The sequence below is a fragment of the Lissotriton helveticus genome, chromosome 12 (assembly GCF_964261635.1).
Source record: "Lissotriton helveticus chromosome 12, aLisHel1.1, whole genome shotgun sequence".
Classification (NCBI taxonomy): domain Eukaryota; kingdom Metazoa; phylum Chordata; class Amphibia; order Caudata; family Salamandridae; genus Lissotriton; species Lissotriton helveticus.
In genome coordinates this window covers 860,756,326-860,781,350 of record NC_136073.1, presented here as the reverse complement: position 1 = coordinate 860,781,350, position 25,025 = coordinate 860,756,326, and the positions used below count along the sequence as shown (strand labels likewise).

At 47.8% G+C, this 25,025-nt stretch overlaps 1 protein-coding gene across 1 annotated transcript in view; it reads right to left on the bottom strand.

Annotated features, from left to right (window-relative positions):
* The window catches only part of LOC144799663 (AP-1 complex subunit mu-1), a 132,076-nt gene that overhangs the window by 36,993 nt on the left and 70,058 nt on the right, over nucleotides 1-25,025 (bottom strand). The window contains exons 7-8 of the mRNA XM_078671129.1: nucleotides 19,644-19,786; nucleotides 14,425-14,496 (exon numbers count right to left, since the gene is read on the bottom strand). Of these exons, the coding sequence (XP_078527255.1) occupies nucleotides 14,425-14,496; nucleotides 19,644-19,786 (215 nt within the window). The remainder of the gene's footprint in view (nucleotides 1-14,424; nucleotides 14,497-19,643; nucleotides 19,787-25,025) is intronic.

The window sequence follows — 25,025 nt, the reverse complement described above, 5'->3', positions numbered from 1 at the left end:
TCATTAACAGCCCAAGGTCCGTAGCCAAGAAAAAAAAATCACAAAAGTGCTAAATCCAGTATTGTGCGATTTGAAAACTATGCTTGAGTGTCAAGTTTGCTAAGTGAAGCAGGGCCAGATTTTGGCTTGGGCGAGCTGGTACCAGGGTGCCTATCTTCCGAGGGGTGCACGGAGCTGTATGCATTTAGGTTATTTCAAAAAGCTGCCTCTCTATATAGTATACCAAAATGAGGTATACTGTGCAGAGTCCAGGTATCTCTTACTAGTGAAAAGGGGCTTGCTTTAACAATACCATGGTGCTCTGTTTGTGGTAGTGTGGTCAAGCATCCTTAGGCATAAACAATACACACACTGAATCAATCAATCAATCAATCAGGTCATTTATAGAGCGCACTACTCACCCGTAGGGTCTCAAGGCGCTGGGTTGGGGGGGGGGGGGGGGGGTGCCGTTACTGCTCGAACAGCCAGGTCTTGAGCTTCTTCCTGAAGGAGAGGTGGTCTTGGGTCAGGCGCAGGTCGGTTGGGAGTGAGTTCCAGGTCTTGGCGGCCAGGTAGGAGAAGGACCTTCCTCCTGTTGTCGCTCTTCGGATGCGGGGGACGGCGGCGAGGGCGTGGCTGGTTGATCTGAGGAGGCGCTTGGGAGTGTAGAAGTTGATCCGGTTGTTGAGGTAGCTCGGGCCTTGGTCGTGTAGGGCTTTGTGCGCGTGGGTGAGGAGACGGAAGGTGATTCTCTTGTTGACCGGGAGCCAATGCAGATCTCTCAGGTGTCCGGAGATGTGGCTGCGTCTGGGGATGTCGAGGATGAGTCTGGCCGAGGCGTTCTGGATCCGCTGGAGTCTCTTCTGGAGCTTGGCGGTGGTTCCGGCGTAGAGGGCGTTGCCGTAGTCCAGTCGGCTGGTGACGAGGGCCTGGGTGACCGTCTTCCTCGTCTCGGTGGGGATCCACCGGAAGATCTTACGTAGCATGCGCAGGATGTTGAAGCAAGACGAGGAGGCGGCGTTTACTTGTCTGGTCATGGAGAGGGAGGAGTCCAGGATGAAGCCCAGGTTGCGTGCGTGGTCCGTCGGTTTGGGTGCGGTGCCCAGGGCGGGGGGCCACCAGGAGTCGTCCCAGGCGGAGGGCGAGGAGCCCAGGATGAGGACCTCCGTCTTGTCCGAGTTCAGTTTCAGGCGGCTGGTCGTCATCCATTCGGCTACCTCTCTCATCCCTTCGTGCAGGTTGGCTCTGGCGGTGGCGGGGTCGTTGGTCAGGGAGAGGATCAGCTGGGTGTCGTCGGCGTAGGAGATTATGTTGAGGTTGTGTTGGCGTGCGATGGCCGCGAGGGGGCTCATGTAGACGTTGAAGAGGGTGGGGCTCAGTGAGGATCCTTGAGGGACGCCGCAGATGACTTTGGTGGCCTCTGACTTGTACGGTGGTAGGCGGACTCTCTGTGTTCTTCCGTCGAGGAAGGAGGTGATCCATTCCAGTGCCTTGTCCTGGATTCCGATGTTGCCGAGGCGCTGTACTAGGGTGCTGTGGCAGACAGTGTCGAAAGCCGCGGAGAGGTCCAGGAGGATGAGGGCCGCTGTTTCTCCGTTGTCCATCAGAGTTCGTATGTCATCGGTGGCAGCGATGAGGGCGGTCTCGGTGCTGTGGTTCGCTCGGAAGCCAGACTGTGAGGGGTCGAGGGATCCATTCGTCTCGAGGAAGGCGGCCAGCTGTTTGTTGACGGTCTTCTCGATGACTTTGGCCGGGAACGGGAGGAGCGAGATGGGACGGTAGTTCTTGAGGTCGGTGGGGTCTGCTGTGGGTTTCTTGAGAAGAGCGCTGAGTACGGCGTGCTTCCAGCTCTCAGGGAAGGTGGCGGTGTCGAAGGAGGTGTTGATGATGTCCCGCAGGTGGGGTGCGATGACAGCGTCGGCCTTGTTGAAGACGTGGTGAGGGCAGGGGTCAGTCGGAGATCCGGAATGGATGGAGTTCATTGTGCGGATGGTGTCTTCGGTGCTGATCGGAGTCCAGGTGCGGAGGGTGGTGGTGGGTGGCGTTGTTGCGGTTGTGGCTTGCGTTGGTTGGTTGGTTGCTGAAGCTGTTGTGTATGTCCGCGATCTTGTTGTGGAAGTAGGACGCGAGGGAGTTGCAGAGGTCTTGCGACGGGGTGATGTCATTGTTTCCGGCGTTGGGGTTGGAGAGCTCTTTCACGATGTTGAAGAGTTCCTTGCAGTTGTGTGCGTTGTTGTCCAGCCGGTCCTTGTATGTATTTTTCTTGGTGGCGCGGATCAGTTGGTGGTGTTTCCGGGTGGCGAGCTTGAGGGTGGTCATGTTGTCCGTCGTTGGTTCCCTTCTCCAGACTTTCTCGAGGGCTCGGCAGTTCTTCTTGGAGCTCTTGAGTTCGTCGGTGAACCATGGTGTTTTTCTGCTGCAGGGTCTGCTGGGCGGGGTTCTCAGAGGGGCGAGTTCGTCCGCGCCGTTGTTGATCCACTTCGTGAGGTTGTCGGCGGCCTGGCTGGGGTTCGCTGAGCTGGCGGGGGGGTGCTGGCTCAGGGAAGCGGTGAGCTGGTCGGCTGTGATCTTGTTCCAGCTTCTTCGGGCAACCTGTTGCTGGTGGTGGTGGATCGTCGTTCTTTTGAAGCTGAAGTGGACGCAGCTGTGGTCCGTCCAGTGGAGTCCTGTTGCGTGGCTGAAGGTGACGTCTTTGCTGGATGAGAAGACGGCGTCGAGTGTGTGTCCGGCGAGGTGGGTGGGGGTGGTCACCAGTTGCTTGAGTCCGAGGTTGGCGAGGTTGTCGAGCAGGCTGATGGTGTTGCGGTCGCTGTTGTTCTCCAGGTGGAAGTTGAGGTCCCCCAGGAGGATGTAGTCGGCGGAGGGGAGGGCATGCGGGCTGACGAAGTCGGCGATGTCCTCGCTGAATTGTGTGCGTGGACCCGGGGGTCGGTAGATCAGGGTGCCTCTGAGGGTGGTCTTCGGGTTGGTGTGGATCTGGAAGTGCAGGTGTTCAGCGGTGGTTAGGGTGTCGTCGGTGTTGGTCGTGATGCGGATGGTGTCTCTGTGGATGATGGCAATGCCTCCTCCCGTCAGGTTGGCGGTGCGGTCCCTCCGGATGATCTTGTAGCCCTCCGGGATGGCGATGGCGATGTCTGGGGCTGAGGAGGCGTTCATCCAGGTCTCGGTGAGGAAGGCAACGTCAGGGGCGGTGGTGTCGAGGAGGTTCCAGAGTTCTACGGCGTGTCTGTGGACGGAGCGGGTGTTGAGCAGGATGCACTTGAGGTGGTTGCTGCTGATGTTCGGTTTGGCGAGTGCTGGTGCAGGGTGAGTCCGGATGCAGGTGAACTTGCAGGCGTGGCAGCTGAAGGGTCCGTGGGTGTGCTTCGGGGCGGCTCGATGACATCCTGGGATGCGGCCGGTGTTGAGTGCGATGAGATCGGCGGCGTTGTAGGTTCGTCGGGTCGGCTTCCGTCGGTGGGGGCCAGGGGTCCTGGCGCTGGTCGCGATCCGGTCGCGGACGGGCGCAGACGGGCTTACCTTTGGCGCGCCTTCGGCGCACAATCGGCGCGCCCGCTGCGCGTCAACGCTGCGCGTTCGCACGGTCGCCATTTAAGGCGAAGTGCGCGGGTGGGCGGAGCAGCTGGGAGGTGGGAGCGGGGAGGGAACAGAAGGAAAAAAGGGGCGGGGTCGGCGGTGGTGGCGGGAAGCGGGGGGCGGCGAGGAAGGCGGGAAACACGAAGGAGAGCGGGCAGCGACTACGAGGAAAACAAGCACAAATGAGAATCAAAAAACACGCTAACACGGGCAGAACTATGAAATACAAGCACAAATGCTGGACAAAAAACACTTAATACGGGCAAAAACAACGAGGGAAAAAACAAGCACAAAAGATTTTAAAAGCAGGACAGAGCAACGACAGCAGGGTCAGCCGGCAGCGCGGCTGGCAGCGAGGCAGAGGGCACAGCAGGGGGGCACACGCAGCAGCTGGTGGCCGTGCGGCGAGGGGGTGTCCCACAAGTGGGTCACACTCACCTGGGTCGCACGGTCGCCTTTTAAGGCCAAGTGCGCGGGTGGGCGGAGCAGCTGGGAGGCGGGAGCGGGGAGGGAACAGAAGGAAAAAAGGGGCGGGGTCGGCGGTGGTGGCGGGAAGCGGGGGGCGGCGAGGAAGGCGGGAAACACGAAGGAGAGCGGGCAGCGACTACGAGGAAAACAAGCACAAATGAGAATCAAAAAACACGCTAACACGGGCAGAACTATGAAATACAAGCACAAATGCTGGACAAAAAACACTTAATACGGGCAAAAACAACGAGGGAAAAAACAAGCACAAAAGATTTTAAAAGCAGGACAGAGCAACGACAGCAGGGTCAGCCGGCAGCGCGGCAGAGGGCACAGCAGGGGGGCACACGCAGCAGCTGGTGGCCGTGCGGCGCGGGGGTGTCCCACAAGTGGGTTTGAATAAGGAAAACCGACACCAATTTGTAAAAATAACATTGATATTTAGATAATTTTAGACACCAAGATCCTCAAGATCAGGTAAGTATTTTCGGGGTTATAGATTTTTTTACAGAATTTCTAAAAACACAGTCAAAGAACGGTTTAGAGGCATGGGAGAAACATCCACTGTGTAGGTATACTTGCAACTGACTTACAGCAATGTTCTTCTACACTTGAGGTAAGTAAGGGCCAGGGTCCAAGCAGGCATGAATAGTTCACTTTTACCTGCCCTGGTGTGTCTGGGTGCAGAGGTGCTTTACACCTCGAACGCTACAAGCTAAAGTCAATGAGAAACGTACCTGTAAGAAAAAGGCTGCAAGTGGGGACTGGGAGACCAGTCCGCAAGAACCCAAAGTGGGGGCTGGGCTCTTAAGGGTCCCAGGGCCACCAATGGTTTCAATGAAGTTCGGCTGGAGGGGCTCCGGTGCATAGGTGTTTTGTCAGGCGGGTCGGCAAGAATGAAGCTCTATCAGTTCTTGGTGCACCAGCAGAAGAGGGAAAAGAAAGACAGCAATATAACTTCTGGCGTGAGGTCTCGGGGGAAAACATGGCGGCCAACGGTTAGGGCAGGTCGCGTCTCCTTTGTGGAGCTCTAGTTAGTCCTGTGGAAACGCGGAGAAATCGGCATGTAATCGCGCAATCGGCATCTCTCCCTGAAAAGAGTGACTTTGATCATACTGCACCGAAACTAATGCTTTTTATCGGTGCTTAGCATACTACTCTGGTTATTGACGCCCACGCTCACGCCCGAGGTACCTTTGAGACAGGAGCCGAGGCAGGTCCCGCTCGGAGCAGAGCAGCGGAGCTCCGTGAGAGGTAAAGGCGGTAAAGGCGGTCTCCTACTCTACCCGCCTACATCTGCCTCGGTCACCGGGCTGTCGGAATTACCTGCTGGTCTGCAAACGCGTTGTTGTTCCGTCGCTCCTTCTGCAATACGCATGTTGTCAGTGTTCGGCGTCTGACGCCCGAGGCAATCTGAGGCACTCCTGAGACAGGAGCTAAGGCAGGCACCGCTCTGAGCGAAGCAAGCGGAACTATAGTACTACGAGACAGGCACAGGAGGTACAGGAGGTTGCTACAGTAAATCGTCTGGTTTCTTGACCTTTTTCACGGGGAAAAAATAAATAAATAAATAAAAAAACAGAACAAAGTAGAAAGTGGCAGTACTGGCCTTAGCTTTACCCCAATCGAAAACGTCCAGTTTGCTGGTGTGTGGATGTGCGGTGTCAAGATCCCGCCTTTTGCTACACTTTCCCGGTGGGCAGAGGCAGCCGTGGAGCTGCGAAGGAGCCGCAGAGCGGCTGCTAGAGGCGATCTCAGCAGCCTTTTTTCATCATTAAAGTGCCCTAATATAATTAAAGGAGCTCAATCAGACACCTTCAGCGTGGGCAAAACCCAGAGGGTTCGTCACCTTAAACTAAAGACAAGGACAGGGACAAAACCAGAGGAGGAAGGAGCTGGAAAAATACTCGTTCATGCACTACCATCAAGTAAGGAGTTCGGGAAGGGATGTGTGGACATTAAGGGGGGTAAGGTTGGTGAAGGGGATCAGTTTTTAGATAGAGGGGTTGCCAAAGATAACACCCTCACTGATACCTTTTCTAAATTGGGTCTCAGTCCTGGCGACACTAAGAAGGGAGCTAAGGAGGGAACTAAGGACGTGGCTGTAGAATCAGAATCCGGATCTAAAGAGAGCACTCGGGGCCCTTCTATATTTGTGTTTTCCGGCATTCACACCGCAAATCCCGCTACTACAGTATCTGCGGCCGTAACCCCCCGGCTGGCTGAGCAAAAAGGCCCCAAAGACTCAAAAATTGGCACTAAATTAAGATCTAAAAAAACTAAAGGCAGTGCAGCGAAGCTTACCCCCTCACTTAGATCTTATTTTAAAGTGTTACCTCAAGTTCTAGAAATCCCTAGTGGACCACTAGAGGACAAGAATAAGATGGGCGATACAGATGACACTCAAGATTCCGTCCCGGTGGAGGCGGTGGTAGTGGAGGGGGAAGTAGACTCAGGTGTTGTCCACAATACCCCTGAAAAGGCTGGGCTTCTCGCCACTCAGGACAAGGATAAGGCAGGTGAGACCTCGGAGATGAAGGAGAAGATTTCACTGGAGGATCTACTTCACGAAATTAAAACTGGGTTCGCTGAATCTAAGCGTAACCAGCTGGAGATAAAAGCAGCGTTTGATGCCTTGGATAAAATAGTAGATCTTCTCTCTGAGAGGACAGATACTCTTGAAAACACAGTAGTTGAACTAAAAGCCAAATTAGATTCTGCCAATGAAAAGATTTATTACCTAAGGCGAGATGGGAACGCAACAAAAGAGAGAGTGGAATCTTTGGAGAACTACTCAAGGAGAAACAACATTAGAATTCTAAAAGTTCCAGAGGGAAAAGAGGGGAGTGAAATGAAAAAATTTGTAGCTGCCCTGCTTAAAGAGTCCTTAAATCTGGAGGAATCCGTGGAAGAGCTGGAAAAAGATATTCAGCGAGCCCATAGAGATCCCTTCCGCTTAAAACAGGGAAGGACTAAACCCAGGAAAATTCTAGTTAATTTTCTGACCTAATCGGTAAAAGAGAAGATTTTGAATTTAGCTCTAAAGTCCACTGCTTTAAAAGCTCCAGACTTCTCTTATGTTGTCAGATCTGATCTATCTAAATCTACTCTTGATAGACAATGGGAGTTAGGCCAGAAAATGGAGAAGTTTAGGGCTCTGGGAGCGACTGTCCAAATGAGGTTCCCCGCTTTTTTGAGGGTCATGTATAACAACAAAATGCATAACATCCATTCTCCATTGGAGGCAGACGAACTTTTGACATCTATTAATGATCATCAACAGGGTAACATCTAGCGATAGTTCTTAGGTTAATATAGACATGGCACACTGAGTCACCGAGTTAAAATAAAATGACAACAAAAGAGGTGAAGGGTATAGGGGATATAAGGTCGGAGAATAGGGGAAGGAAGAGGGAAAAAAAAGGAAAAAAAGGGAAAAAAAATGATGAAGGGATGAAAAATGGGAAAAAAGAAGAGGGAAAAAAATGGTAAGAAAAAAAGAAGAGGGAAACTTAATTAAAAAAAAAAAGGGGCAAAATAAGGAAAAGGAAAAAAAAAGATAATATGCATATAAAAAGGGTATCTTCTTCGAAGGTGTCTATGAAGGAAAAAGATATATATATATTTGAAGTTAAAATATATATATATAACACCTACAAAGGGAAATCGTATCATAACAATAATCCCCTTATGTGGGAGGTGTGCGTCAAACCCCTAAACTTAAGTATCTCCAGTACTTTTACTTTATATAATTATGACGGCCTTCCCCTAGAAAGAATTAAGGCATGCCGGGCTATATTCAATCATGTAACTGACCAGGGCATACGGAACTCCATAGAGAGGCAAATCTGGCAGCAAAAGCCAGATTAATTAAGGGGGGGGTTTCCAGGGTGGGGTGGGAGTGGGAGGGGGAAGGGGTAAAACCATAAAATATCCTCACTGTTCAGGCACAGTCTCAAACACACTAGTTCAATCAAGTATACTTTTATACATACTCCACTCAATTCTCACTGGGAGACGCAATCCTTTATTGAGCTGGAGTAGGGGGAGGGGTCCGGACACTGGCTGATGGTAATACAATTTCTGTCCTGGAATGTCAATGGCCTGCGTGTTAAGAGTAGGAGATACAGAATATTGCAATATCTGAGGGACTCACCGGCGCAGGTCATAGTCATCCAGGAAACACATCTTCTCCAACATGAAGTGAAGGAAATGTTGAGTAAAATCAGATGGGTAGACTGTTATATATGCACTAATCATAATGCAAATATCCGTGGTATATTAATCATTTTCAAAAAGCAAATCAAAGCCCAGATTCTTGCATATGAAGAGGACTTAAGTGGGAGATGGTTATACGCTAGAGTCAGTCTAGATAATAGTACATACAATTTGGTTGGTTATTACGGTCCCAATCAGGATGACCCCTCATATTTGATTAAAATCCAGAACCAGTTATTATCAACACAAGGTCCGATAATTTGGATGGGAGATTTTAACCTGGTACTTAACCCAAAGCTGGATAAATCCCCTAATTCAAGGGCATTAACCTTTAAAAAATCCAGGCAGGTATTGGGGGATGTTATGTCGACACTCGGATTGGCAGATCCATGGAGGGAAAGAGCTGGTAGGGCACTTGGTGTATCATACCACAACTACAAATATAATCATAAATCAAGGATTGATTACGCCCTTTTTAGTTACTCATTAAGCGACCACCTTAAGGACTTAACGTACTTACCTTTACACTTATCGGACCATTCCGCTATATCTTTTTGTTTGCTACGGTCCAGCAACCCTCTCAGGCCGTGTGGTCATTTGACCGCACTATTCTTCTAGAAGAAGAAGAAACAGACCTTCTCATCCATGAAACAAAACTTTTCATGGACACAAATATTAATTCTACCCAGCTAAACATAGTATGGGAAGCCTTTAAAGCTTATTTGAGAGGCTACATAACTAATAGGGCCTCCTATCGAGGGAAAATCTATAGAGTTAAGATCAACAGTATTGAAAGGGACATTGCATTATTGGACCAACATATTGGCTCCGGAATCGGAACTAATATGGAGCAAGAACAGCGTAAGGGGCTAAAAGAAAAGCTAGAAAACATTCTTCAAGAAAGGGTCGCCCTAAAATGGGAAGTAAGTAAAATCTCCAATTTTGAATATGGTGAGTCCGCAGGTAAGGTCCTAGCGTGGAAAATTAAATCGGACCAGGCAAAAAACCATATAAAACATATTATGGTAGATGGTGAGGCAAGTGAAAGATCATCTGTTAAAGATATTGGGGAAGCATTTTTTGAGTTTTTTCAAAAAATATACAAGGAAGAAATCTCGGAGGACCCCTTTTCAAATTTTAGATGGTTGGAGAAGATCACTCTTCCCACTCTTAGCTCTGAACAAAGAGAGCGTCTTGATAGGCCTATTTCAGAGGAAGAAGTGAGGGAAAGCATCAAAAAGGTGAAGAGGGGCAAGGCAACAGGCCCGGATGGCCTCCCTGACGAATTATTACGGGTCATAGCTCTGGAAATAGTTCCGGTGCTGACAAGACTTTGTAACGACATCCTAATAAATGGTGTGGCTCCTCCCAATTCTTGGGGAGAGGCGATTATTGTCCTGATTCCAAAACCCGGGAAAGACCCAGTTAAATGCGGCTCATATAGGCCAATTTCACTTCTAAATAGTGACTATAAGATCTTTGCGGCTGTGCTGGCAAACAGACTTGGACGTGAGGTTGGGTCAATTATTCACACCGACCAAAAGGGTTTTATAAAGGGTAGACAACTTTCGGACCGTACATACGATTTGATCGGGGCAGTGGATATTGCCTCTACGTTTTCTCTTCCTTTGGCCATTATGACCCTTGACGCTACCAAAGCGTTTGACCGAGTAAACTGGGCATACTTAGCCGAAACTATGAAGAAATTCGCATTTGGTCCAAATTTTCGAAGATCAATTGGACTCCTATATCAAAACCCTAGTGCAAGCATCATGGTGAATGGTGTGTGCACTCAGCCCTTCCGGATCACAAGGGGGACAAGACAGGGGTGCCCCCTGTCCCCCTTACTATTTAATATATACATTGAGCCACTTGCACAATCTTTTAGGGACGACTCAAGAATTTCCTCATTCAAATTCGGTGGGTGGGAACGGAAAGTTGGGCTATATGCCGACGATATCGTAATATACACCAGCGACCCTGCAAATGCTTTCCCCATAGTGGTTGAAAAAGCCAAAGAATTTGGAGGTATTTCTGGCTACGACATTAACGCCGATAAGACCGAGTTGATGACATGGAATATTGCCAATCCGGGTGTGGGGGTGACGCCTTCAACTCACTCAATACGTTATCTTGGAGTCAAAATTACACAAGATATTGACGCCTTAGCAAAATCAAACTTAGACCTGGTCGCCAAAGAGTGTAGGGCCCTTTTAAGATCCTGGGTAGGTCTTAGACTATCAATTTATGGGAGGGTCAATATTGTAAAGATGTCCATCCTTCCGAAATTCACCTTTATCTTTAATGCAATTCCCACTGCATTTGACTCTAAACAACTTCTTAAGTGTCAACAAGAAATAAACTCTTTCATATGGGGTTACAAAGCCACGAGGTTGGCTTGGAAAAAATTGAGGAGGAGGAGGGAAAAAGGCGGACTGGCCCTCCCAGATATACAGTACTATTCCTGGGCGTTTCAGCTTTCCCATTCAAGAATGCTTCTGAAGACACCGGACGTCACCTCAAATGGGAAGCTATTTAAAGCTATGTTGGTAGGGGCAAACCTCCCATTGGATGGGTTTCTTTTCAAGTTCAGAGAACAAAAGTTTTTCAAGAAGGTGAGGTTGAAGACTTTATTAACGCAATTGAAGACATGGGTACAAATTAAGCGCAGAGTGGGGTTGGCGTATTATTCTAATCATGCACCAATTTGGGACTCTCCCGGGCTTCCACCATGCTTGCAAGACTCTCTGGCCACCCCTCTAATAACAGCTGGGCTTTCAAGATGGGGTGACTTACTTGGTGGAGGCATCCTGATACCGTGGGAAGCCCTTAGGAAAAAGTAGGGTTGACATTGTCAAGATTTAAATATATACAAATTAGCAGTTGGGCCAGAGAATTAATCAGGAAAGTCCCTAATATCGGGAGAATTAGTCCTCTAGAACAACAGCTAGTCGAAAAACAGATTGGAGGCAAAGAGGTGGCTTGTTGGTATTGGTCTATACATGAGGAGATAGATGGGGATTTTCACCTGCCAAAACAGTTATGGGGGAGAGAAATTGCGGCAATAGAAGAGGATAGTTGGATAGAATCTTTCACCCTTTTATACAAATTGGTAAAACCCGCTTGGCTTAGACGAAACCATCTGTTCACCTTACACCGGGCATATCTCACTCCCCTACGTCTATCCAAATTTCAAGAAGGGAAATGTTGTAACAAATGCAAACTGCCCTCAGCATCTGACACTCATATGTTCTGGGAGTGCCCCCATTTAGCTACTTTCTGGACAGAGATTAAAGCTACTTTGGTCTCAATTATCAAAATTGACATCTCCTTATCTTTATCACTTGTTATTCTTGGGGTAGACCAGAACATAACTGGGTCAGCACGATCCTTTCTGTTTTACGCCATCCTGCTGGCAAGACGGCAGATATGCATGCACTGGGTGGACACCACCCCTCCCACCCACTCAGTATGGTTAAACTCATTGTATGAAACCTCAAAGGTAGATCTGAGAAGATCATGCAGAGCCCAGAACCTCACATTTTGGAAACTTTTGACAGAGTGGAAGTGAGGTCCTTTGGGTTTCCCCCCCCCCCCCCAATATCCGATGATTAAGCCCACCCACTCAACAGTTCAGTATTGTGGTCTGCCCAGATTTCGACATATATATACTGAATATTTTGGCACGAAGTTGCTTTGAGACATCGTCATAAGATGTACGGTTGTTCCTATCAACTCATAAACTTCTCTGCCAAGTTGTGAAGCGGCTCAATCTTTAGGGCCTTGCTCCCAGAGGCAGTGAGATGATTGGTTGGTTCCTTCCGCATCTAAGGGACGTGTGTCGGGCAGATGAGGATAAAAAAAAAATATATATATATATATATATATATATATATAACTTCTGGCGTGGAGCTGGCCTCTGAATAAGTCCCTTGATATGCAGATAAGTTTTGGCAGCTATGGTGTTTGGACTGAACACAAACAAGCCTTGGTGCTTGCAACAGGCTATGGTACCCTGGGTATCGGTGCACGGAACATCCGGGTTGGATCAACGTCTCAAAGACTGCATAAATGGATGAGGCTGACCTCCTGGACACTCAGTGACCTCCTCCGGCCAGTAGAGCTGGTGATAAAGCAGTTGTTGTCCTCTTCTCTGCAGCACGGCTCTTCGGTCCTTCTTCTTGCCTTGTCGAATCTGAGGAGCAAGGTTATGGGGTGCCCCTAAATACCAGGATTTGGGGGTGTTAGAGGGGTGTGTAGGTTGGGACCACTGGATCCCTTCCCTGAGGTATCTACACCATCCCTTACAGCACCCTCCAGTGGGAGGGGGCATGTGCCTAGTCCTGTTTGGGGGAGGCCGCTCATCTTCAAGATGAAGGGGACTGAGATGTGTGCTTCACATTGCCTCCCCAACTGAGTGGTGGGGTTGGCAAAGGTGGACACACCTCCCTTCCTTCCTGGGTTTCCTGCCGCTTCTACCGCCCAAAGTGGGGGTCAGAACCAGTGGGAGCCGGCTGCTGATAGCAGGAGAGGCTGGGGGTAGCTAACAAAGGCAGCAAGCCTTTGAAGTCTCCCCTTCAAAGACCCAGCGCATCCTGGTGCAGGAGGCATGAGACCTCTGCCCAGGATGTGCTTTGTTTCAGGACTCAAAGAGTGGAGGGCTCTCTACCCAGGGGTCCAGAAACATGGCTGGTGGTGGCAGATGGCGGGTAGCCATTCAGGAACCACACTAGGGTTTGTCGTTGTTCAGGGGGGCATCACTCAGATGCCCTCTGAGTGCATTTCATATTAAATTCAATACTGGCATCAATGTGGGCTTATTGTGCTGAGAAGTTTGGTACCAAACTTCTCAGTCTTCAGTAAAGCCATCATGGAGCTGTGGAGTTCTTGTAAACAAACTCCCAGCCCATGTACTCAAAATGGCTTCACTGCACTTACAGGGTTTGTGAATGGCACAGACACTGTAGAGGCATAGTGCTCTTGCAGCTATGCCCTCACCGATGGTAAGGTGTACCCTGCCTTTAGGCCTGTAAGGCCTGCTAGAGGAGTGACTTACTCATGCCACAGGCAGTGTTGGTGGGCATGGCACACAGGGATGCGTGCCATGTCAACTCTTCAGTTTGGTCTGCACCAAAATACGCAGCCTGCGATGGCAGGGTGCGGGTGTTAAGGTGAGGGATCTCGGAGGGTGGCATAATACTTGCTGCAGCCCTTAGAGTTCCTCTATGGTCACCAGGCCCTTGGTGCCAGGGGTACCTTTTACAAAGGACTTATAGGTGGCCCAGAGAGGTGCCGATTGTGGAGACAATGGTACAGTTTTTGGGAAAGAACACAGGCCCTGGGAGCCTGATTGGCAGAGACCCAGGTCAAACTCAGTCAAATTGGCATCATGTATCTGGCAAAAAGTAGTGGAATAACCATGCAAAAAAGGGGCACTTTCCTACAGTCAGTTTGAACAAGGAGGTGGGTGTCAAACAAGTATGAGTTCTTCTTCTTTGGGGACCAAACCACAGAAAAGGCTTCCCTCTCAATGGCACACCAAAGCTGTTCTCTGGGGAGTAACCGCCTGCTAATGAAAGCAATATAGTGGTCTAGGCCATCACCAATGGTCTGGGATAGGACCGCTCCTATCCCATGTTCAGAGGCATCAGTCTGTAATATGAACTGATTGGTATAATTTGGAGCTTTCTGAATGGGTGCTAAGCACACTGCTTCTCTCAACTAAATTATATATTTGTGGGTGACAGGGGGTGGTAAACTTGTAGGTCACCCCACACTCAGTCCACATGGCTGGACAGCTCCCTTTCCAATACCACAGACGAAGAGGAAAAAACTAGGATCCTCTTCCCTAAACCTGTACCTGGAGGTAAGCCAGGCCAATCCAGGCACATAGAAGAACTAGAAAATCCAGAGCAGGAGCTGGAGAGACTAGCCAGCTGATTAGCCCTTGAGGCCGAAATCCTGGCCATAGAAAGAGAAAGGGGTTCGCTGGACCAGGCAGTAAATGGAGGCTACTGAAACAGATATACAAAACCAGACCAGTTGAAGCAAGAAAAACAGAACAGAACAGATCAGCCCCTCTCTCAATAGATAGGTCTAATTATAAATTAAATTTGTGTTTGAAATTCTCTGTAGAAAAAAAGGAAAACTGCAGAATGAATATAAAGAAATATAACAGCAACTAACCTTGATCATGTACTCAATGCGGCTGTGGGAATGTTTTTCAATTACTGACTCGATCCAGATGAGAGGTTTCACCTGCAGGACAGAAATTCGGCATTAGTCAATGCTAATGATCAGCACTGTTGCTATACGGACACGTACACACTTCAGTGTGAATGTTAGCAGGAAAGTGGAGCAGGATGACAACACACAAGTAGAAAGAGGCATTCTGCGTCAAATTACTAATAATTAGGTCTCCCGCTTAATGGTATTTATTTTTTTACATTTCCGTCTGTATTTATTTATATTTATTTTTTGTCAACTTTATCTGTATCTATCCATATTTATTATGAGTTTTGTGAAAAAAATAAAGCTGAAACTGGTATATTTCCACATATATTTAACCAATAAACATGCAGTCATTCTTGCCAGGTTTCAGTGATAGAAACAACCGCAGAAGATAAATCAATGCACTTAATGAAATGTGCATATTTTCATATATCAGCCTTGTGCATATCTACTGCTGTTTAAGCCTCTTTTCTAAAATTCCTTTCTTTTTTGACCGCCTTACCTATCAATCCACACAGTTATTGGTCTGACAGTCATGCCAAAGTGTATTTAGAATCACTCATATAGCACCCAATTTCCGTTTTTATCCACAATTAAAAATAAATACAGACAAGAAAATAAATGGTTTTCTGTCTCTATTGATCTGTAAAAGTCAGTACAAACGGAAACATGAAGCCTTACTAATAATAGACTATGCAAACAGTGCCCCAATACAATGGGGTTTGACCCGAGTTTTTCACTTGTGAAGCAAGTGATGAAAACAAAAAACCCTATCTGGTCAAGAATTGCTCATAAGTACGACAATAAATAAGCACACAAATGACACCCCGAATGGGAGGTTAGATGAGGAACAGAAGCTGCAGCCATGATTCCCACGGCCTTGACTGCTGTCATCCTAACGATTTAGTTTTGAAATGTACACAGTTGGGCAGTACATGAAACGCTCAATCCGACACCCAGGACCATGTTCTGAAAGCATGGTACACTTTGGAAGAATAAATCTTAACAAGGGAACCAGAACGTTTTGGTGACAGGTCCTCTTGTTATCTTAGGTGAATTTGTAGAGCACAGCTAATCAGCTGTGAGGTTATCCAGGTGCGGAGTAGGGCAGGTCTGAGGGGGGAGGAGAAGACCACAACTGTTTCGTCTGGAAAATGTCTTGAGGTTCCTTCCTTCGGAAATCCAGCGAGGGGGCGCTTCTGAGGTTTTATAGGGGTAGTCGTTATAGGTTTTGGCTGCAAGGTATGAGAAGGAGCGTCGTCCGCTTCTGGTCTTCTTGATGCAAGGGAGGTGTGCTCTTGTCTGGGATGCAGATCAAAGGTGTCTGGGGGGTTGGTATTAGTTGAAGGAGTTGTTGAAGTGAGCTGGAATGGTGTTGCAGAGCTTTGTAGGCATATGTGAGTAGCTTGAACTTTTCTTGGACTGGGAGCCAGTGGAGATTGTCGAAGTGTGGAGAGATGTGGTTATTTTGCGGGATGTTCAGGATGAGTTTGGTGGCAGTTTTCTGGTTGATTTGAAGTCATAGTAGAACATGGACTGGGATTCCGATGTAGAGGGAGGTTCCGTAGTCAAGTCTACTTGCGATAAGAGCCTGGGTGACTTTTCATCTAATGTTCAGTGGGATCCACTTGAAAATCTTGCGTAGCATTCGCTAGCCATGCCAATGCAGTGGTTTCAGCGTCCTTTTATACCTTGAGAATGATAAAAAAGCTTCTTCCGTTTCTTCCTCAAAACTCAGGTAAAACCCTAATGTCTACGCTAGTCCTCTCAAAAATTGATTATTGCATCGGACTATGGCTGAATGCACAGGAACAAGTCATGAATAAATTACAACTAGTGCAAAATGCTGCTGCGAGAATTCTAACTGGTACACCGAAATTCTCATCCATCTCTCCCATTATTCGCCAACTACATTGGCTGCCTGTCAGAAGCCGCACAAACTTTAAGGCGCTGTGCATCATTTATAAAATATTGAACAATACTGGACCTGACTTCCTAAAAAAATCTATCACTTTCTATAAACCCAATCGTTCCCTACGCTCTGCGGCATCTCAGCTACTTGATATTCCACGCACTAGGAAAGCAACATGGGGTGATAAACGCTTCACAGTTGCTGCCTCGAAATTGTGGAATCAGCTCCCCCTTAATATCAGATCAAGTTCCTCCTTGCTTATATTTCGGAAACACATAAAAACTTGGCTTTTCAACCAGTAAGTCCCTGTAGGAGCTCCCTGTAATCTTAACGAACTCCAGCGCCGAGACACCGCAAGGTATTTGTGCGCTTCTAGAAATTTTATAAATAAATAAATGATGTGGAAGCATGATGAGGAGACAGCGTTGATGTGTCTGCTCATTGAAAGGTTGGTCTCCAGGATGATCCTGAGGTTCTTGGAACGGTACGCAGGGGTGGGTGGGGCCCCAAGTTCAGAGGGCCACCAAGTGGTGTCCCAGGGGAAGTGATTGTTGCTTATGATTAGGACTTCGGTTTTTTCTGTGTTGAGCTGGAGGCAGCTGTTTTTCATCCAAGCAGCGACGTTGCTCATGCAGTTGGTGAAGATTGCTTTGGCAGTGCTGACTGAGTTGGTAAGAAAGAGGATAAGCTGTGGGTCGTCGGTGTAGGATACTATGTTGATGCCATCGGCTTGGACTATGTCTGCGAGGGGCGTCATGTAGACGTTGAAGAGTGTTAGGCTGAGAGGCGATCTTTGAGGGTCTCCGCAGATGGGTTTCTTGGATTCTGAGGTGTAGGGGGAAAGCTTAACTCGTTGAGTTCTGTCCGTGAGCAAGGAGGATATCCACGTGGCGAGGATCAGTCTAAAGATACACAAATGCTGAAGCCTTCTGAGTGTCTTGTGGGAGACCGTATCGAAAGCTGCAGAGAGGTCGAGGAGGATGAGTGTGGCTGCTTCTCCTTGGTCGAGGATGCTTCTAATGTCATCGGTGGCCGCAATGAGGACTGTTTTGGTGCTGCGGTTGGTCAGAGCAGTCTACTAGCTGATGGAGTTCTAGGGTGTCTGTGAGTTGCGTATTGATGGCTTTCTCCATGACTTAAGCTGCAAAAGGCAGAAGGGAGATGGGTCTGTAGTTGCTGAGGGTGTTAGGGTTCCACTGTTGGTTTCTTCAATAGGACATTGACTTCTGCATTTTTCCAGCAAGACGGGAGGTGGCTTGGTTACGGAGGTGTTAATGATAATGGTGAGCACAGTGGAGATGATGGTTGTTTCAAGATATGAAGTGAGGGCATGGGTATGATAGAGCTCCTAGTTTAAAGTAATAATCAGGGTGGTGGTTTCTTTATTCAAGAGGGGCTTCCAGTTGCTTAGCTGATGTTTGGCGATCAAGGAGGTGTTCGGCTGGTCAAGGGAGTTCATACTGGTATTCTGTGGGTCAAAGAAGATTGGAGAACTCCATGACGTGGTGCAGAGTTCTTTGCAACTATTGGAGCTGGGTTAGAGTATGAGAGTTAGGTCCTTTTTCTTTGCATCTCGTAGTCGGTGGTAGCAGAGGTGAGGGCGGCTTTGTATGTGGAGCTTGCGGTGGTGTTTTTGTAGTCACCTATTTCTCTCGAGTTGTTTGCACTGGGGTTTGTACTCATTGAGGTCGTTCATGTACCACCTGGGTCGTTTTTTGTTCTTGCAGGTCTTGTTTCTGGTGGGAGCAGTGCGGTTGGCGCAGTAGGCGAGCCATTTATTGAAGAGCTTCGTGTCAACATTGAGGTTCCCGGTGTTGTTGTGTGGGCATTACTGTAGGGTTTATGTCCAATTTTCTTTGGATATTTTGAGCCAGTGTCTTGATGGCGCTTTGGGTTTTTCTGACTGGGTGGCTTGGTGGGTGAGTATCTTGAAATGTATGATGTAGTGGTTGGACCATGTGAGTAGGGTTGTGTGGGTGGTTCACTTGTAAAAGCTTGCAGCAAAGTATCTACACCTAGATCTGCTTTCTGTTACAACATGAGTTTCCAATGTAAAGTCAAGGGAACCGGACCCATGCCAGAGTTCTAGGATGACAACAAGAAACATCTGCAATATATCTAATGGGGAATTTATTGGATAGCCTGAAATGCTTTCTGCCTTCCTAGATCTTTGTTGGATACTGTTCTGCTATTACATGTTAAATGGGAGTTTCCAGCTTTACACAGTAACCTCACCTTATTTTTAAATTATGAATTTTTAAAAATGTCATGCAGCCTCCCTTAGAGAATTAATTTAATTTCTAACCTGCGAGGGATGAGATAATTACCACTGCTCACATAGGAATATCGAACTCTATTGCACTGTGAATTTACTGTATGTGAACACAAATATTGCAGAGAATAACTCCACTCACAGTACAGACATGAAATAGTAGATAGCAGGTGTTATGAAAAGAATGTGGGCTTTGTTTCACTTAAGAATAATTTGAGGGGAGAAACAACCCAAGAGTTTTTTTAAAGTCCAGAGGTAAGCCCCAGAATACCAGTAACTCTAAACATAAGTGGCTTAAAGCCACGGAATTAAGCCACAGCAGACAATAATGCAGCAGAGGGGACAAATAACAGAAGCCTCCAGTTCTGGAGAAGAACATTTTGCCTTTTGTTGTAGCAGGAATAAATAGTTGTTGGCTCATTAGTTGTTGATGTTGGTTATTCTGGCTGCTAAGGCAGGGTGACTTTTAAAGAGCATTGTATTATGAAAGTACCTTGACAAACGTTTTACTATTAACGGCCCTGGTAAAGAGCAAAATATATTTTACTCCATCATCTTAAAAACCTTTTGGCACAATCGCACCAATGTGCAGTATGAACATCAAGAGGAAATCAGCAGCAGCATGAATTTTATGTGCAATGAACGTATCATAATAATCAAAGCCTATGAGGGCTAAACCAACTGGTTGCAAACACCATGTTAACGCCAGCCTCCAAGAGACCCAGGTCCCATGTTGGGTCACTAAATAGCAACAGCAAATTTTGAGCCATACCTACGAGTTAACCCAAGGCCTGCATCAAAATAAATGTCAATATCCTGAAGTCATGTCCTTACAATCTCCGTCCTTTCGTTGACCATCTGACTAATGTCATAAAAGAGTTAAAATAAAGAGGTAAATTAAATGACAATTAAAAAAAAACCAATATACTGTTTATGGTAAGATCTTGTAAGATGTAAACAGATAAAACTACGAGTTTTTTCTGGACTTACATGTGTGTTCAAGCGATAAGACATGAGCTCAAACTCTCCATCAGGAGGGATGAATGAAATTGTCCTGTCATTTTCAAATCGAGAAAGCCGAACACATTGGTGAAATTTGACATCTTCCAATTCCACAGACTTGCTTTTTCCCCCTTCAAAGGAAGCAGACAGCAGGTATTGTATACTTTCATTGTTAGCACAAAGTCCAACAGTTCTTCTGCATTCTACATTCAGCAGATAACCAGTTTGTGAAGGAAGCAGTGCGATTTAGTGGAATCATGAAACCTGCATTCAAATCAGTCAGCATTTCCTGAAAAATTATGGGATCATGAGAAATCACCTGAGCCAGAAACTATAAACATCTGTATTACAAATAAACAGGTGCCCAATGTGCTGTTCAGGCCCATCTATTCGTTCACATGCTTATTTTTATAATCCGGTCTCAATTGGACCAAACACAATGCTATTCTATGTACTGCGAGTCACTGACGGGTTCTTGATATAGCAAAAATTCTCTCTGTAAAACACTTCTTTTCTCAATAAGTAATGTCCATTCTTCATCAAATATCAATTATAAATATAATAAATACCGATGATCTACACTATTAGGCAACTTTGGCACCTTCCATTGTTTTTAATTATGAAGTTTTATAAGTTTCTCCGCGTTTCCTTTCCATGATTTCAGAGTGCTCAAATCAATTCCTAGTGTTTAAGACAAATTATTTGCTAAATGAACTATGTGTTTACATCTAGCTAGAGGCCACTATAGCGGTCTTCAAGAGCTCATGTGATTAACAAATATATATATCCAGAGTGGTCGGGCAGTGGATCAACCCATTTCGCCCTCACAACAGCGGCCAGCACAGCTCAAAACACAACAGGAACCACAGCAATGACCAGAGATGCCGCTATGGCAGTGATTACAACGCTGACAACTTCTTTAACAGCAGCAACCGAGGTCACCAGCACTGCTACCATAGTGACCACCACAGCAGCCAGAACAGCACCAGCCACAATAGCAAGATATACAACTACAGCAGGGACCAGAACTATGGAGAAATCCGCAAACAGAAATACAAAAAACAGCTATATTCACAGCAGGGAACAAGTTGCAACGAAAATACAGACACCTGCAGAGAAGATAATAAAAACAAAACGATTCACAACCTCTCGAACCAGTCACCACCACAATAAGAAGAGATGCAACAGCACGAATAGTTGTGCATACTTGTGTTTCTATGTGCTAGCACAGTAAAGTCAGACCTAGTGGCTTGGGCAATTCTCATTTCTATTCTAATAACGTTTTCTCAATTTTCTCTATACTTAACTGTGAGGTGATGCACTCTGATGGCAGATCCCTCCAGATGGAGGGTAGAGCTGCAGCCAGTCACCAGTGGTCGCTATGAGTCATTTTAATAATCTCCCCCTTGTGGCCGCCCCATCCCAGAAGTGATGCATCGGTCACCACCATGAACTCTGTTTGAGGAAGGGAGAGGGATCCGCCGTTGACCCAATCCTGGTTCGTGAGCTACCACTGCAGTTGGCTTGCAGTGCCCTACGAGATCTGGACGCAATCGGACAGGTTCCCTTGATGCTGCGCCCACTGGAACTTCAGGTCCCACTGCAGAGCCTGCATATGCTGTCTGGCATGGTCCACCAGCAGGATGCAGGAGGCCATCAGGCCCAGTAGCCGGAGGGTCATCCTGACCAAAACCTGGGAATCATAGCCCGAATATCCCAGACTCATGTTCGGGAGGTTAGACCCGAAACTGTGTCGTGCACCGATGAAGAGGAGCTTCTGAGAGTGAGTCGGGTGTGACTTCAGTATGTTGATGGAGAACCCCAGGAGGCCGGTCGTAGTCTGGAGGTGGGAGACAACTGCCTGGGGCGAGCCCGCCTTCGACAACCAGTCGTCGAGATAGGGGAAGACTGGAAACCCTGATCTGCGCATATGAGCTGCGACCACCGCCATCATTGTCGTGAACACCCGAGGGGCACTGGTAAGGCCAAAGGGGAGCACGGCAAACTGAAGTTGCTCGTGGCCTACCATGAACCAGAGGTAACGTCGGTGGACCAGCAGAACGGGGATGTGAAAATAAGCGTCCTGCAAGTCGAACGCTACCATCCAGTCTCCAAGGTCTAGGGCAGACAGGACCTGAGCCAGGGTCAACATTTTGAACTTCTCCTTCCGGAGGAAAAGGTTAATATTCTTGAGATCCAAGATAGGACTCAGACCCTTGTCCTTCTTGGGCACCAGAAAGTAGTGGGAATAGCAACCACGACCTACTTCTGAGGCAGGAACTTGTTCGATGGCACCCTTGGCCATGAGAGCCATAACTTTCTGTTACCCCGATACGCCACCGTATCCCACACAGAGTGGGAATAACGGCCCAACAGACATGCAGTGTTTACCGATCGCAGTCCCAAGCTGGAGAAGAAAAACATCTTCCCAAGTTGGTTCAACTTTTTGGATTCCCTATCAGGTGGAGCGTTAGGGAAGGAGCCTTTGGAAGTGGAGGCTTGGACCACCAAGCTCTCAGGGGTGGGGTGTTGGGAAGAGGAAAGTGGGGTCGCCCGGGGCCGGGTGGTGGCGTCGGGCAATCATCCTATCCACAGGAGCCCCTGTATTGGGCCTAGACCAAGGTCCCAAAAGGATGTCCGTTAGGGCTTCATTGAACGACAGCAGGGGCTCTGAAGTGCTTGCTGCTGGCTGAAGCACCTCTGTCAGGAGGTTAGTCCTGACTGCCACCGTAAGTAGCTCGAGGTGGAGAGCCTCGGCCACTCTACGCAACACGACTGCGTATGACGCTCCCTCCTTCGTAGCCACGTTAGGAGACAACATGCCTGGGTCTGGGGAGTTATCCAGACCACTGTTCCTCTCTCCAGTCTGGATCATAATCTAGCTGGTCTGTTAAAGGGTCACCAGACCCCTCCCAGTCTTCCTCACCCTCCTCTAGCTGCCAATCTGGCTGGAAATGGCCAGGGTGGAACACGGGGACAAAAGTACCCATCGGCACCGGATCTGGCGTCTGTCGACACCGATCCTGCTCCGTGTCCTCATCGGGGCGGACCAGCTGGCGTCGGCTGCAGACATGGTGCTGGTCGAATCGGCGCTGGTCAGGTGTAACGAGGTCGGCTGGCGCTGACCTAGATCCAGGCTGCCCAAAGATGGTGTGCATCGCTTCGTAAAATTGACGAAGCTGGGCAGGGGTCACTCCCGGTCCCGGGAAGGCTGGAGGCGAACCTGAAGGCTCTGCTCGCAGAGCCGCAGGAGAGGCACCACCCGCACCCTTCGTCACGTCGGCCGAAGGGCGAGGGGAAGTCAAAGAGCGATGATGCTTCTTCGACTTCTTCTTATGGTTCGACTTACCTGACGCCAAGTGCGAAGACTTAGAAGAGGAGTGGTGATGACTCCGCGATCGGTCCCGCGACCTACCACGCAACCAGGACCTTGAGCAACGCGGAGACGACTGCCGGGCCTCGAGGAGCTTTCAGGCCCGCTCCCGCAAAGACTTCGGGCCATGGTTCAGCAGTCAGAGCACGACTTGGGGTCATGGTCGTGCTCCAGGCAGTAGAGGCACACGCGGTGCGGATCTGTCACCAACATCAGTAGGGTACAGGAACCGCATGCCTTGAAGCTGGGCATCCCTCGTGCACCAGAAGTCGATGGACTCAAGAATGAAGTCGACAAAAGTCGCAAAAAAGTCAGTCAAAAAGTGACTGGAGGTACCACTCTCTCCGGATCTGCGCTTGCTGGGGCGGAAAAAGAAAGAACTGACATCAGAGAGCGAGGGCGGTGTCTATTTAGCTACTGCAACATCATCCCTCGGACCACGACGCCGAACGCAAAGTCGATCAACGCCACCTTCCGACGCGCAGGGGTATTGCTGCTGAAAAACTTTCCGGATCCAGTCTGGCGCATGGGGGTAATTCTAAGGTAAGGAATCTATAACTAACTGTTTCTTTCAGATCTACTCTATTGGACTCTGGGGTCAACATTCATCCATTTAGAACTTCTGTGGGCGGACAGGGCGTGCAGCTTTTATCTTGGAACATTGTGGGGATCCATCGTTAACTTCATAATGAGGACTGGCCGGCTTTGATCGAACAATTTGATATATTAGGCTGCCAGGAGACTTGGGCCGTTAATCCTATAGGGTTCAAATCTTATTGTTCTGAGACGACTCAGTCTACAGCGGGGAGAGGGAAGGAGGTTTTAGGTATTTTTATAGCCTGCACCATCAGACCTTTGAAGGTCAAAGTCCTAGCATCAGAGTCATGCTATCAAATTTGAAGTCTTTATTCACCAAAACAGTTTAATATTCTTTTAATAAATTTCTAATTACATTTTTTCACTGCACACCTAATAGGTATTATTGAAGAGCTGGTAAAGCTAGTCTCAGATTCGATACATAGGCAGAAAAACTACATATCAATTATTTGGGTGGGTGATTTTAACATCTCCAAATGTTTGCACAGAGGGGATTGTATATGTGGTTTCGCTAATGCTCAAGGGGATGACACTAGCCACTTTGTACGTTCAACCTATGTTTAAGCCCTAAATCAGTTGATATTATTGCAGAATGTAACCTTCTCGTCTGACGATTGGGGTAATGGTAACGTCAACCCACTTACTTTTGTAGGAAGGGGTAAAAGAAGTATAATAGATTTTGTCCTAGTATCGAGGGATCTGGTGCAAGATCTTGTGCATAATGAGGTGTGCTCACTCCCTCACAGTGATCAAACCCCTGTTATTTTAAGCTTCAAACTACTTTTCATCATGGCACACCTGGCAATACTACACCCCCAGTTAGGTATTCGGCAAATATGGGGGTTTATTTAAACTGGGGCTCCATTGAGCCACATACTTTTTTAATACTCTGGTTGTTGAGATCTCTAATGAGATTTCTTGCGGTCTCTCCATGAAGGATGAGCCCGTCAAAATTCGGGACAGCTTCACAGGGATCTGTAGAGCTGTATCCCAAGAGCTTGTTTAAAATAACCTTGAAAAGAGCGAGCTGAGCAATCATGGTTTAGCCCTGAGTGCACTGTAGCACTCAATGCCCTAAAGGGGTCTACCAACAAAATTCCACTAAACATTACTGATATTAGGGAAGCAAGAAATAAATGCAAGCGAGATCTACAGCAGAGGAAATAAGAAATCAGAGCGAAAGTATGGGAGGACTTAAACAAAGCGGCCCAATTGAAAGACCCAATACTTTTCAGGGATATAGTCGATCAACCCTTTATATGGACAGCCAAGCTACCAATATTGAGTGCCACATCCCTGAACATACAAATAAGACTCAAAACAGGGAACACCCTGCATACTTGGAACTTGCTAAACAACTAGTTATACAGCACAAAAGCCACCTTAAATGTCGAGTCACC